The sequence below is a fragment of the Rattus norvegicus genome, chromosome 8 (genome assembly GCF_021556685.1).
Source record: "Rattus norvegicus strain SHRSP/BbbUtx chromosome 8, alternate assembly SHRSP_T2T, whole genome shotgun sequence".
Classification (NCBI taxonomy): Eukaryota; Metazoa; Chordata; class Mammalia; order Rodentia; family Muridae; genus Rattus; species Rattus norvegicus.
In genome coordinates, this window is record NC_141541.1 from 86,695,837 (window position 1) to 86,708,196 (window position 12,360).

The 12,360-nt window shown below is 43.4% G+C and overlaps 2 protein-coding genes and 1 long non-coding RNA gene across 4 annotated transcripts in view; 2 read left to right on the forward strand and 1 right to left on the reverse strand.

Annotated features, from left to right (window-relative positions):
- Positions 1-1,458, forward strand: part of LOC148004260 (uncharacterized) — a 22,421-nt gene extending 20,963 nt beyond the window's left edge. The window contains exon 2 of the mRNA XM_087564169.1: positions 1,186-1,458. Within this exon, the coding sequence (XP_087420295.1) occupies positions 1,209-1,328 (120 nt within the window). The 5' untranslated portion in view covers positions 1,186-1,208 and the 3' untranslated portion in view covers positions 1,329-1,458. The remainder of the gene's footprint in view (positions 1-1,185) is intronic.
- The window catches only part of Cilk1 (ciliogenesis associated kinase 1), a 55,348-nt gene that overhangs the window by 17,174 nt on the left and 25,814 nt on the right, over positions 1-12,360 (forward strand). The window contains exons 2-5 of one of the 2 annotated variants that reach the window (NM_138886.1): positions 1,186-1,458; positions 2,431-2,485; positions 7,799-7,920; positions 8,965-9,044. In NM_138886.1, the coding sequence (NP_620241.1) occupies positions 1,358-1,458; positions 2,431-2,485; positions 7,799-7,920; positions 8,965-9,044 (358 nt within the window). In that variant the 5' untranslated portion in view covers positions 1,186-1,357. Of the gene's footprint in view, positions 1-1,185; positions 1,459-2,430; positions 2,486-7,798; positions 7,921-8,964; positions 9,045-12,360 lie in introns of those variants that run through there. The other variant, XM_087563936.1, reaches the window with a different exon arrangement.
- On the reverse strand, positions 338-7,411 carry LOC148004261 (uncharacterized). Its single transcript, XR_015627914.1, has 3 exons — positions 7,372-7,411; positions 6,855-6,909; positions 338-1,634 (listed from the first exon to the last, which is right to left on the reverse strand). It is a non-coding gene; the product is annotated as an uncharacterized LOC148004261 (long non-coding RNA).

Here is a 12,360-nt window from a genome sequence, read left to right on the forward strand (position 1 = left end):
TCCTGCAAGTCTTACTGTGGTATTCACCTAACAGCCCATTCCCTCTTTCCCTCTTTCATTTACATTTATTGACTGGAATTCATTTGGAGGGGGCAGCTGCATAGACGAAAGTTATGTGCAGGGGCTGGAGAGATGACTCAGCGGTTAAGAGCTCTTCCAGAGGTCCTGGGTTCAATTCCCAGCAACCACATGGTGGCTCACAACCATCTGTAATGGGATCCGATGCCCTCTTCTGGTGTGTCTGAAGACAGCGACAGCATACTCACACACATAAAATAAATAAATCTTAAAAAAAAAGAAAGTTATGTGCAGAAAAATCACATCCTTCAGTCGTTTTCTATCATTTGAACCTTTATTAGTTTAGCAGTCATAATACACCTTTATTCTTTTTGTTATGTTATGAATGTTTGCCTGAGAACATTGCAGTCACCTGAATGACAAAGCTTCTTTATTTTAGGCAGACTAAATGACTCTCAATTATTTAAATTTTTAAAATATCAAGGATTTATTAAAAAAATACATGGGTAGTTGCTACATAACATATATATACACATATATACATATATACACATATATATGTGTACACACACACACACACACACACACACACACACACACACACAGGCCTTGGATGGTTCATTGTTTGTTTAGCTTCTGATCATCTAGAAAAAAAATATACTGTTGATGAACTACAAGTAGTTCATGATGCGCATGTCAGTTTTCTTTCTGCAGTGTGGTACGGCTTCCTCTGGATTGCGTATGTTTACACTAACTGTAGTTGATGTGCAGAGAACACACTTAGCACAGGTACCCCTAGTTCAGCAGCCCTCATACACCACAGTTATGCAGTTTTTCCAGACAAGCCCTGACCTGGAGATAACTCATCGCATTGCTTTCCAAGCATGCGACCTCTGGCTTCATAAAGACACTTATTTGCATTTGAAAGAGAACACGCAGGCCAGGCGTTGATGGCTTTTTCTGTGACTCTAGAGCATAAACTCTGTAGACTATACAGTACTCAGAAATACTTAGTTCTGTTGTTGTGGCTAGAGATAACCAGCAAGTGTAAACATGCTTTATCCCAATAAAACTTTATTTAAATGAGTAAGTGACAGTCTGGTGGTTACAGTTCCAAATTCGAAATGTTCATTACCATTTGTCCTAACCATCCATGCTTCCCCGCAGGCAGAAGACTGATCTTTGAAAATATGTATTTGGGAGATAATCACGTTCTGTTGAATACTTTGTGCTGGTGCTGCCATCGAAAAATCTGGTTACAGTCCGGGGAGGCCTGCTACCATTGCAGGACTGAACCGCCTCGGCCCTGAGATGAGTGTCCCGACAGAGCAGGCGCACCATGAATAGATACACAACGATCAAACAGCTTGGGGATGGGACCTATGGTTCTGTCCTGCTGGGGAGAAGCATTGAATCTGGAGAACTAATTGCCATTAAAAAGTAAGTTTATACTTGACTCTTGCCAATTCAGTCAGCTCTGCCTATCAAGGTGGTTCCAACTCCGTCCTGTCCATTCCATGTCTTTGAAACGTTTCTAAAGAAGAGGGGTTGGGGATTTAGCTCAGTGGTAGAGCGCTTGCCTAGCAAGCACAAGGCCCTGGGTTCGGTCCCCAGCTCTGAAAAAAAGAAAAAAAAAAAAAAGAATTAGGCAAGATTCTAACGTTATAAAGGAGCCATAAGACTTCTGATGAGGGAGGGGTAAAGTTAATAAACTTCATTTTCCAGGAAATGTGTGGTTATTTGGTGTCTGCTGTTCTGTATCCCCTTGTGCTTGGTTCTTGTAGCCACAGTTCAGACCCGTGGCATTACTTCCCTGTGGCTATATAGCAGTTTCCTTCAGGCTTGTGAATTCGAACAACGTACCTATCTTATATCTCAATGTCTGTGGGCCAGCACACCTCAGCTGAGCTATCTGGTCCAGGGGCTCTTCTGAGGCTGCAGTCAAAGTGTGGCTCAAAACTACAGCATTATTAACAGCTGGACAGGGAAAGGGTCTACTTCTAACCATCATTGGTTAGGTTCAGAATAAAAAAGTTAATACTTTCTTTGTGTGTGTGTACCCACAGAGGCCAGAAAAGAACATTTGCATCCCCTGGAGCTGGAATTGCAGGCAGTTTGAGCTGCCTGATGGGGGTGCTGGCTATGCAGGTAGCCATACCACTGATTGAAGGTTCTCTGCAAGAGCATGCAACACTCCCTTAATGCTAAGCCACCTCTCCAGCCCTGAATAAAGACTTTTTTTTTTTTGGTTCTTTTTTTTGGAGCTGGGGACCGAACCCAGGGCCTTGCGCTTCCTAGGCAAGCGCTCTACCACTGAGCTAAATCCCCAACCCCGAATAAAGACTTTTTAAAGAAATGATGTTCTGCCTATCCCCTGGAATGACCATGCTAATTCTTTTTCTTCTCTTTCAGAATGAAAAGAAAGTTTTACTCCTGGGAAGAATGCATGAACCTTCGGGAGGTTAAGGTATTGATTAATTTATCAGAGAATGATTCTGTCTGGCTGATTAGAATAGCTGTTCGTATGGCTAGATTTACAGTTGCCGTTGGTCGTTCCATTGCATTTTCTCACCACTGCTGTGAGAGCAGAGGAGTGATACCATACAGTTGGTGCCTGGCCGTGGAAGACTGGAAGTTACCTAGTGGACATATTGTTACTAGAATGCCTTGGTCATTAATGGATTCTTCAACCAGCATCTTTCAGTAACTGTTGATTTGCTGAAGCTTGGCCCCCACGGTGTCACTCCTGATTACTGGTGCAAAGGGCAATCTGCCTGAAGCTTGTTTTTTCCAGATATCAGTGCCTCTTGCACTTCCTTGCACCAACATGGACTCTGTTGAGTGCGATGGAATTCTTTGACCAACACTGAGCTTTGTCAGCATTGCACGGATGTGTTTTCACTATTTTTGTTTGGTTAGTTAGGTTATTTTCCCTTTCCTTCCTTCCTTCTTCCCTCCTTCCCTCCCTCCCTTCCTCCCTCCCTCCCTTCCTTCCTTTTTTGTTTTGGGTTTTTGTTTTTTTTTTTTTTCTTTTTGTTTCTTGTTTTTTCAGACAAGGTCTGCCTGTGTAGCACAGGTTGCCCTTGAGCTAGAAATCCTCTTTAGTCCTGCAGCTTCTCACTTGCAGTTCACAGGCTTCACCATGCCTGATAAAAAGAACCTCCCGATCTTCCCCACCCCCACCCCACTGATGGGCAAGCCCTGGATCTCACGCCTACTCAGCTAGTGCTGTACCCCAGCCCTGACCTTCGCTTTTGTTCCCTTTTCTTTCTTTTCTCTTCTCTCCATACTGCCTTGCTCATCTCTTACGTCTTCCCTGGCAGACTGACCACTTGGGTTTTCCATACGTAATTATTTTCCTGTGCACTGGAGTGCTTCATCCATTGTTGTCCCTCTCATTCAACCCTGTTTGAGAAGCCCAGGAGGATATGAAATCAGCTCATCTAGTACATGGAGTAGGGTTTGGGGTCTACAGCGGGGGCCTGTAAGCTTTGTTCATAAAGGGCAAAGCACTAACTCTTTCAGACTCCATACGCCTGAAGACTGCATACATTGTCAGTGTATGTATGTAACAAGTGAAAAATGTTATCAGGTGTGCTGGGCCATGACTGTAATCCCAGCACTTGGGAAGCCGAGACAGGGGGATCTCTGTATTCAGGGCCAACCTGGTCTACATATGGAGCTCCAGGCCAGCCAAGCCTACAGTGAGATCCTAATTCAAAAGAAGAAGAAAAAGAAAAAGAAAAGAAAGGAAGGAAGGAAGAAAAGAAGAGGGGTTGAGCATGGTGCCACACACTTTTAATCTAGTACTCAAAAGGTAGGTGGATCTTTGTGAGTTTGAGGAAAACCTGGTCAACATAGCACATTCTAGGATGGCCAGGATTAGCTAGAGAGACCCTGTCTGAGAGAGAGAGAGAGAGAGAGAGAGAGAGAGAGAGAGAGAGAGAGGAGAAAAAGAAAAGAAAAATAATAATTGAATATAATTTTTTTACAAGTCTTTGAACTTGAAGAATGGCATTTGTCTGCTGGGAGTCTGTAACATTAAGCTTAATTAAAGGTATTCAGGGCTAGACAGATTGCTCAGAAGTTAAGAATACTCACTGCTTTTGTAGAGGACCCAGTTTGGTTCCTTTCCTAAGACATACAGGGATGGCTCAGAACTGCCACCAGCCCTCTCTGGCCTTCTTAGGCACTTGCAAACATGTGGTGTACATACATACAAGCAGGCCCAACACGCATACATATAAAATAAAATTAAAAAATAAATAAACAAAAGTAGCCTTCTCTGCTGTGAAAGTGACTGTGAATACTTACCTTAGTCTTGGAGACCCATCTGCATCTGTCGACCAAGTGCTGGGATTAAAGCCATGCGATGCATACCACCACGCCCAGCCACACTATATGCATTTTAAATTCATGTTCTATGCTCCCAGTTGGGCTGTTAGCCTCTGAGCAGCAGACACTGTCATACACCATGCTTATTCTTAGGGTAGAGTACATCGTAGTTGTAATAGTGAGGAAAGCATTGGCAGTCCGTGTGTGTGTGTGTGTGTGTGTGTGTGTGTGTGTGTGTGTGTGTGTGTGTGTGTCAGAATCGGTACTAACCATTCATCCATGGAGTGTTCCCCTGTGGGAACTGTTGGCTCGTTTTGAGGTGCTGCTACTCGTTACTGATGTTTATCTGCTCTTACAAAAAAGGCTTGTCTCTGCTCCTTCAGAGACTTTTCTCTAACCACACAAGACGCTTCTATCTGGACATACATCTGGGTAATGTGACTACACAAAATTTAACTTGCTCTGTAACCTCACCAAGATAGGAGCCTCAAAGCTGGTCCTGGGATTCATGCTTCAGACAGACCACAGCCATGGAGCTAAACCTCTGCCCTCCTTGTAGAAAAGCTCTAAATCTGACTTCCTGTTTTCCGAATGAGTTTGCTGCGAAGCTGCTCACTGAGGGATACCTGTGGCATGCTTCAAGCAAACGGGTAGGAAAGATGGCTGCGGTCAGTTCGGCCAGTCAACGGCAGCCTGCGTTGTTACTCATGGGAAAGCAGGCATCCAAGCCAAGCAAAAGAAATAATCAAACATCCTGGGTTATCCTAGAAGATTGTAGCCAAAACAGTTGGGGATCGATGCCAGCAAAATGACTTAGCAAGAATTTGTCCTCTGGGGTGAAAGTTCCAGAAGAGTCTTCCTCGGTCTTTCTCTACTGGTCGTGTTTCCTCTCTGTTCCAAGCTCCACCATTCCAAGTTCTGATCATTTAGGTCCTTCTGGCCTTGGATGTTACTTTAACATTTCCTTCTGCACACATTTTATTTGATTTATTTTGGTTTTTTGATTTGGGGGATTTTTGTTTGGTTAGTTTGTTGTTGTTGTTGTTGTTTCTAAAGGTTTTTTTTTTATTTTTTTTTATTAACTTGAGTATTTCTTATTTACATTTCGAGTGTTATTCCCTTTCCCGGTTTCCGGGCAAACATCCCCCTAATCCCCCCTCCCCTCCTTTATGGGTGTTCCCCTCCCCATCCTCCCCCCATTGCCACCCTCCCCCCAACAATCTAGTTCACTGGGGGTTCAGTCTTAGCAGGACCAAGGGCTTCCCCTTCCACTGGTGCTCTTACTAGGATATTCATTGCTACCTATGAGGTCAGAGTCCAGGGTCAGTCCATGTATAGTCTTTAGGTAGTGGCTTAGTCCCTGGAAGCTCTGGTTGCTTGGCATTGTTGTACATATGGGGTCTCGAGCCCCTTCAAGCTCTTCCAGTTCTTTCTCTGATTCCTTCAACGGGGGTCCTATTCTCAGTTCAGTGGTTTGCTGCTGGCATTCGCCTCTGTATTTGCTGTATTCTGGCTGTGTCTCTCAGGAGCGATCTACATCCGGCTCCTGTCGGCCTGCACTTCTTTGCTTCATCCATCTTGTCTAATTGGATGGCTGTATATGTATGGGCCACATGTGGGGCAGGCTCTAAATGGGTGTTCCTTCTGTGTCTGTTTTAATCTTTGCCTCTCTATTCCCTGCCAAGGGTATTCTTGTTCCCCTTTTAAAGAAGGAGTGAAGCATTCACATTTTGATCATCCGTCTTGAGTTTCATTTGTTCTAGGCATCTAGGGTAATTCAAGCATTTGGGCTAATAGCCACTTATCAATGAGTGCATACCATATGTGTTTTTCTGTGATTGGGTTACCTCACTCAGGATGATGTTTTCCAGTTCCAACCATTTGCCTACAAATTTCATAAAGTCATTGTTTTTGATAGCTGAGCAATATTCCATTGTGTAGATGTACCACATTTTCTGTATCCATTCCTCTGTTGAAGGGCATCTGGGTTCTTTCCAGCTTCTGGTTTGAGACAGGGTTTCTCTGTGTGGCCTTGGCTGTCCTGGAACTCACTCTGCCCAGGCTGGCGTCGAATTCAGAAATCCACCTGCCCCTGCCTCCCAAGTGTTGGAATTAAAGGTGTATGCCATTACCACCTAACAAAAAGGGTGTTCTTTTTAATGAAATTCGAAGATAGGGAAGCTTCTATGATTATCGGTATTGATCTCATGGCCCCATTGGGGGAAAAGACTTCTTAAGGTAATAGATTCAAACTCTGATCATCCAGATAGGACTCCCAGTGTTTGAGTATCTTTGGATATTGAACTTGAATACAGTTGCTGCTCACTAATAGGTCAGCAATTTTGTTCACCATTGACAGATGGTTTGTACAGCAAGTCGTACATACAGAGCCACATTCAAATGAACTTTAAAAACTATGTATGCAGGATAGAAAATCAGAAACTCCTGTATCATCTTCTGAACCACGGCTGTGTCCCTCAGCTACTGCCTGGCTTTCTCACCTTTATCACTCTTCAGTTTCCCTCAGAATTTCATCCACAATGTCTTCATCCCTCCCTGGAGATTAAATGATCATTTTGTCTTAGGTACACAGTCTGATGAAGGTCTAGAATCAGGCTGTGTACCCCAGTCAGACTGTGCTCCCCAATCAGGCTGTGTACCCCAGTCAGGCTGTGCTCCCCAATCAGACTGTGTACCCAACTCAGGCTGTGCTCCTCAGTCAGACTGTGTACCTCAGTCAGGCTGTGCTCCCCAGTCAGGCCGTGCTCCCCAGTCAGACTGTGTACCCCAGTCAGGCTGTGCTCCCCAGTCAGGCCATGCTCCTCAGTCAGTCAGGCCATGCTCCCCAGTCAGGCTGTGCTTCTCAGTCAGACTGTGTACCCCAGTCAGGCCGAGTGTCCCAGTCAGGCTGTGTACCCCAGTCAGGCCGTGCTCCTCAGTCAGGCTGTGCTCCTCAGTCAGGCTGTGCTCCCCAGTCCTTTTGGCAATCTCCTGTTAAACATGTCTGCAGGCTACTACCTGGTGATCTCAGCCTTAACCAGCTGTACTCTCTAGTGCTAGAAGATTTAAAACCTTGACTTTCTTTATTGGTTCCCCTCTAGATACTTGCACCACCCAAATTCCATGGTCGGGAGCTGTGAGCCTAAAATAGTCTGGGCCTATTGCCACAAAAATAGTCCTGACCTGTTGCTCTGGGCTGGGAACAGCCAGAAATACCAGCTGACCTTCAAATGCTAGCCTTCTAGTCAGCTGACCAAAGTCATCTTTCTAGAATAGTTATAGTGACCTCAGAAAAATACCATTTATTAAATTACCAATAAAATGTAGTTCATGGTGTCCTCTCAGTTCTGAGACTAGATACTGCTTTCTATGTGAGCTTAAGGATTACTTCCCTTTTAGGCAGATTTATTTTTCTAACTTTGTTTTGTTTCTCACCATGTTTCAGTCTTTAAAGAAGCTCAACCATGCCAATATAGTGAAGTTAAAAGAGGTTATCAGGGAGAACGACCATCTCTATTTCATCTTCGAGTACATGAAGGAAAACCTTTACCAGCTCATTAAAGAAAGGTACGGTTCGGCCACAACCTTATTCCTTTAACAGAGTGGCTTTGAGATCTATTTTTATTATTTTAAATTGTCCATGTAGGGAGTACGTGTGTGTACAGGTGCTCACAAAGGTCAGAGGTACCAGCTCTGAGCCATTGCTGGAGTTCTGATAAGCCACCCCAACATGGGTGCTGGGAACTGAATTCTCAAGGGTCCGCCACCGAGAGCAGAATGTGTTCTTAACCACTGAGCCATCTCCCCAGCCTCACCACATTTTTATGAGTTAACATTGCAAAGTAGACATGCTTTTTGTTTTGTTTCAGTTTTCTGGTTCTGGCCATGCCTCTGAACTCTAATGATGAAATCTGCAGGCTAGGTGAAGGACCCAACCGCATTCCTGTGCCTGGAGCCCTGGGATAACCCCTGAGAAGCAGCTTGCTTGCTTCCCTTCCTTTTGTAGTTTTTTGAGAAGTGATCTCATTACTAGGCTGGCCTCAAAGTTGCTGTGTAGTTGAGAATGGCCTAGAACTCAACATCTATGTCAGCAGTTTTTAATCTATGGGTCTTGACCCCTTTTATAGGGGGTCACATATCATATCCTGCATATCAGATATTATTTATAACAGTTGTAAAATCACAATTATGAGGTAGCAATGAAATAAGTTTATAGTTGGGGGCGGCGGGGGACTCACAACATAAGGAACTATATTAATGGCCGCAGCATTAGGAAAGTTGAGAACCAGTGCTGTATATGAACCTTCTGAGTCCTGAGATTACAGATAGGCTACTATGCCCAGATTATTTTTAGATATAGTGTTAAAGGTTTCTTATTTATTATTATTATAAAAAGTTTACTCTTCTTTGTAATAGAACTGAATATACTTAGTGTTTATTATTTAGTTTCATTATACCATCAAGTGATTATTTTTCTCTGGTATTTATTATCAAAAGATCTGGTAAAATTTTCTTCATTTTGTACTATATAACCAGAATGACACAAACACAGAGATTCTCTTTAATGCAGAAACTTGGGTTTTTAACTTTGTTTTCTTCTGGTCCATACAGAAATAAGTTGTTCCCAGAGTCTGCAATAAGGAATATAATGTATCAGATATTGCAAGGACTGGCGTTCATTCACAAACATGGTATGTGTTTTACAATATTGTGCTTCTGAACAGCCGTGAAATGCCATTAGGTAGGTGACATAGAAGTAGTATGTGCTCTGTGGTCACTTCTAGAAGAGACTAGAGCTGACAGGCTGATGGTGGTCTTCAGAATACGTTACCTTTAGACTTTGATTCTGGAATTTTCCTGTGTGTGTGTGTGTGTGTATGTGTGTGTGTGTCTGTCTGTCTGTCTGTCTGTCTGTGTCTCTGTGTATGTTCTTTGGTTTTTGTGTTAAGCTTGTTAGTCTTAGATGAATCTAAGAATTATTTCCTACTACTTACTGATGTATCAACTAGAAACACAGATTGGAATTCTGAGATCTTTGTGCTGCATCTAACTCATGCTAGCATCTCTCTAACCCATGCTAGCATCTCTCTAACCCATGCTAGCATCTTTCTAACCCATGCTAGCATCTCTCTAACCCATGCTAGCGTCTCTCTAACCCATGCTAGCATTTCTCTAACCCATGCTAGCATCTCTCTAACCTACGCTAGCATCTCTCTAACCCATGCTAGCATCCCTCTAACCCATGTTAGCATCTCTCTAACCCTTGTTAGCATCTCTCTAACCCATGCTAGCATCTCTCTAACCCATGCTAGCATCTCTCTAACCCATGCTAGCATCTCTCTAACCCATGCTAGCATCTCTCTAACCCTTGTTAGCATCTCTCTAACCCATGCTAGCATCTCTCTAACCCATGCTAGCATCTCTCTAACCCATGCTAGCATCTCTCTAACTTATGCTAGCATCTCTCTAACCCATGCTAGCATCTCTCTAACCTATGCTAGCATCTCTCTAACCCATGCTAGCATCTCTCTAACCCTTGTTAGCATCTCTCTAACCTACGCTAGCATTTCTCTAACTCATGCTAGCATCTCTCTAACCTACGCTAGCATCTCTCTAACCCATGCTAGCATCCCTCTAACCCATGTTAGCATCTCTCTAACCTTGTTAGCATCCCTCTAATGCTTGTTAGCATCTCTCTAACCCATGCTAGCATCTCTCTAACCCATGCTAGCATCTCTCTAACCCATGCTAGCATCTCTCTAACGCTTGTTAGCATCTCTCTAACCCATGCTAGCATCTCTCTAACCCTTGTTAGCATCTCTCTAACCTACGCTAGCATTTCTCTAACCCATGCTAGCATCTCTCTAACCTACGCTATCATCTCTCTAACCCATGCTAGCATCCCTCTAACCCATGTTAGCATCTCTCTAACCCTTGTTAGCATCTCTCTAACCCTTGTTAGCACCTCTCTAACCCTTGTTAGCATCTCTCTAACCCATACTAGCATCCCTCTAACCCATGTTAGCATCTCTCTAACTCTTGTGAGCATCCCAGTACTCTGCTGCCCATTTTCTGACATCATTTGTATTCCAGTTTGTTTCAAAGGAGGTCAAAGTGGTTAAACTAAGCAAATGGGGAAACAAAATAAGTTAAAATTTGGCAAACTGATAAAGAGACAAAAGCATGGTAGGAATGCAGTGGGAGTAAGAGTCACTCCTCTGTCCCTCCCTCCTGCCCTAAGGGAGCTAGCCAGGTATGCTCACATAGTCCTTCAGTCTCAGCACTGGGGAGGCAGAGGCAGGCAGATCTCCATGAGTTTGAGGCCAGCCTGATCTACATTACAAGTTCAAGATGAGCCAGGGCTACATAGTAAGATCTTGTCTGAAGAAGAAAAAGAAGGAGAAGGAGAAAAAAAAGAGAGGAGGGAGGAGGGAAGAAGAAAAGAAAGTCCAATATGGTGGGAATGCAGCAGGACTGTAATTAGTCACATTATGCCCCATTTTTAAAAAAAATATTATTCTGAAATGTTTTCATTTAATATATTCTGACTATATTCTTTCCTCTCTCCCAAGAACTCCTAAATTTTTATCACCTCCCTACCCAAATTCATGGGTTTTTTTTTTCTCTCAAAAAGGGTGGTGTCAGAAAATACTATATCACAATCATAAAACAGCAAAAAGTGTGGCATCTGTTTTGTGTACGTACATCTGAGCATGAGGCCGGAGTCGGGGTATGGTTGATGTATCTCATGTCGCTCCATGTCGCTTGGTGGTGTCTGAAGAATGATATTTCCTTAGAGTTAATCATCCCTCTCTGGCTCTTATAACCTTTCTGCCTCCTCTTCTGCATAGATCCCTGAGCCTTGTGGAAAGGGGTTTGATAAAGACATCCCACTCAGGGCTGAGTGTTCCAAGGCTTCTCATTGTCTATATAATGTTCAGTTGTGGGTCTCTGTATCGTCTACTGATGAGGGGTGAGCTGTGCGCTGACCTGTGAGTATACAGAAATAAGCTGTTACAGTCGTTTTGTTGCTATAGTAGCAGGTTCTTCCCTAGGGCCACTAGTCCTAGTCTCTTGGCCTCACTGATGGTGTGAAGTATGGATTCCATATCATGGAGTGGGCCTTAACTCCGGTTGTTTTAGAGTGGTTGGTTACTCCCATAACATGGTGCCACTACTGTACAGTGTATTTTGAAGGCAGGTCGCTGTTGTAGGTTGCAGAGTGTATAAAGATGAAGCTTCTAGTTGGGCACTGGCTTGATTTTTTTTTCCATGTTTGATAGCATAAATAAATGGTGTCTTCAGCAACAGGGTCTTATACTCTGGTTGTGTGTGTCAGGGCTGGGGGTGGGGGGTAAACAGTAGCATTCCGATAGCCTAATATTTGGAGGACATGTCCAGCATGCCAGCAAATTTTATTTCAGTAGAAGAAACAGGCAACAGATTTGGTTCTGAGTTTGTTGTACAAAGGAAAATGTTAAACACGATCAGTTAGAACATGTGTAGTTTCCTTGACGTAAAAATAGACTAGTTAGCTGGGCATAGTGGTGCACAACTTTAATCCCAGCACTTGGAAGGCTGAGGCAGGTGGATATCTGTAAATTCGAGGCCAGCCTGCCCTACAGAGGAAGTTCTAGGATAGCCAGAGTAGAGTGGTTACACAGAGAAACTCTGTCTCAAAAAAAAAAAAAAACAAAAAAAAACAAAAAACAAAAAAACAAAAACAAAACAAAAAACAGACTAATTACCAAAAGAAGAACTATTATTTTTAAATTAATACATTCATTTTACATTTATTTATCTAGCGCATGTGTGTGTCTGTGTGTGTCTGTGTCCGTGTCCGTGTGTGTGTGTGTGTGTGTGTGTGTGTGTGTGTGTGTGTGTGTGTGTGTATGACAGCCTGGGTGCAGAGGTCAAAGGACAACTTGCAGGGGTCTTGCAATGAGTCCTCTTCCTTCCATCCTTAACATGGGTTTTGAACTTATGTCGTTAGACTTAGAAGCAAGA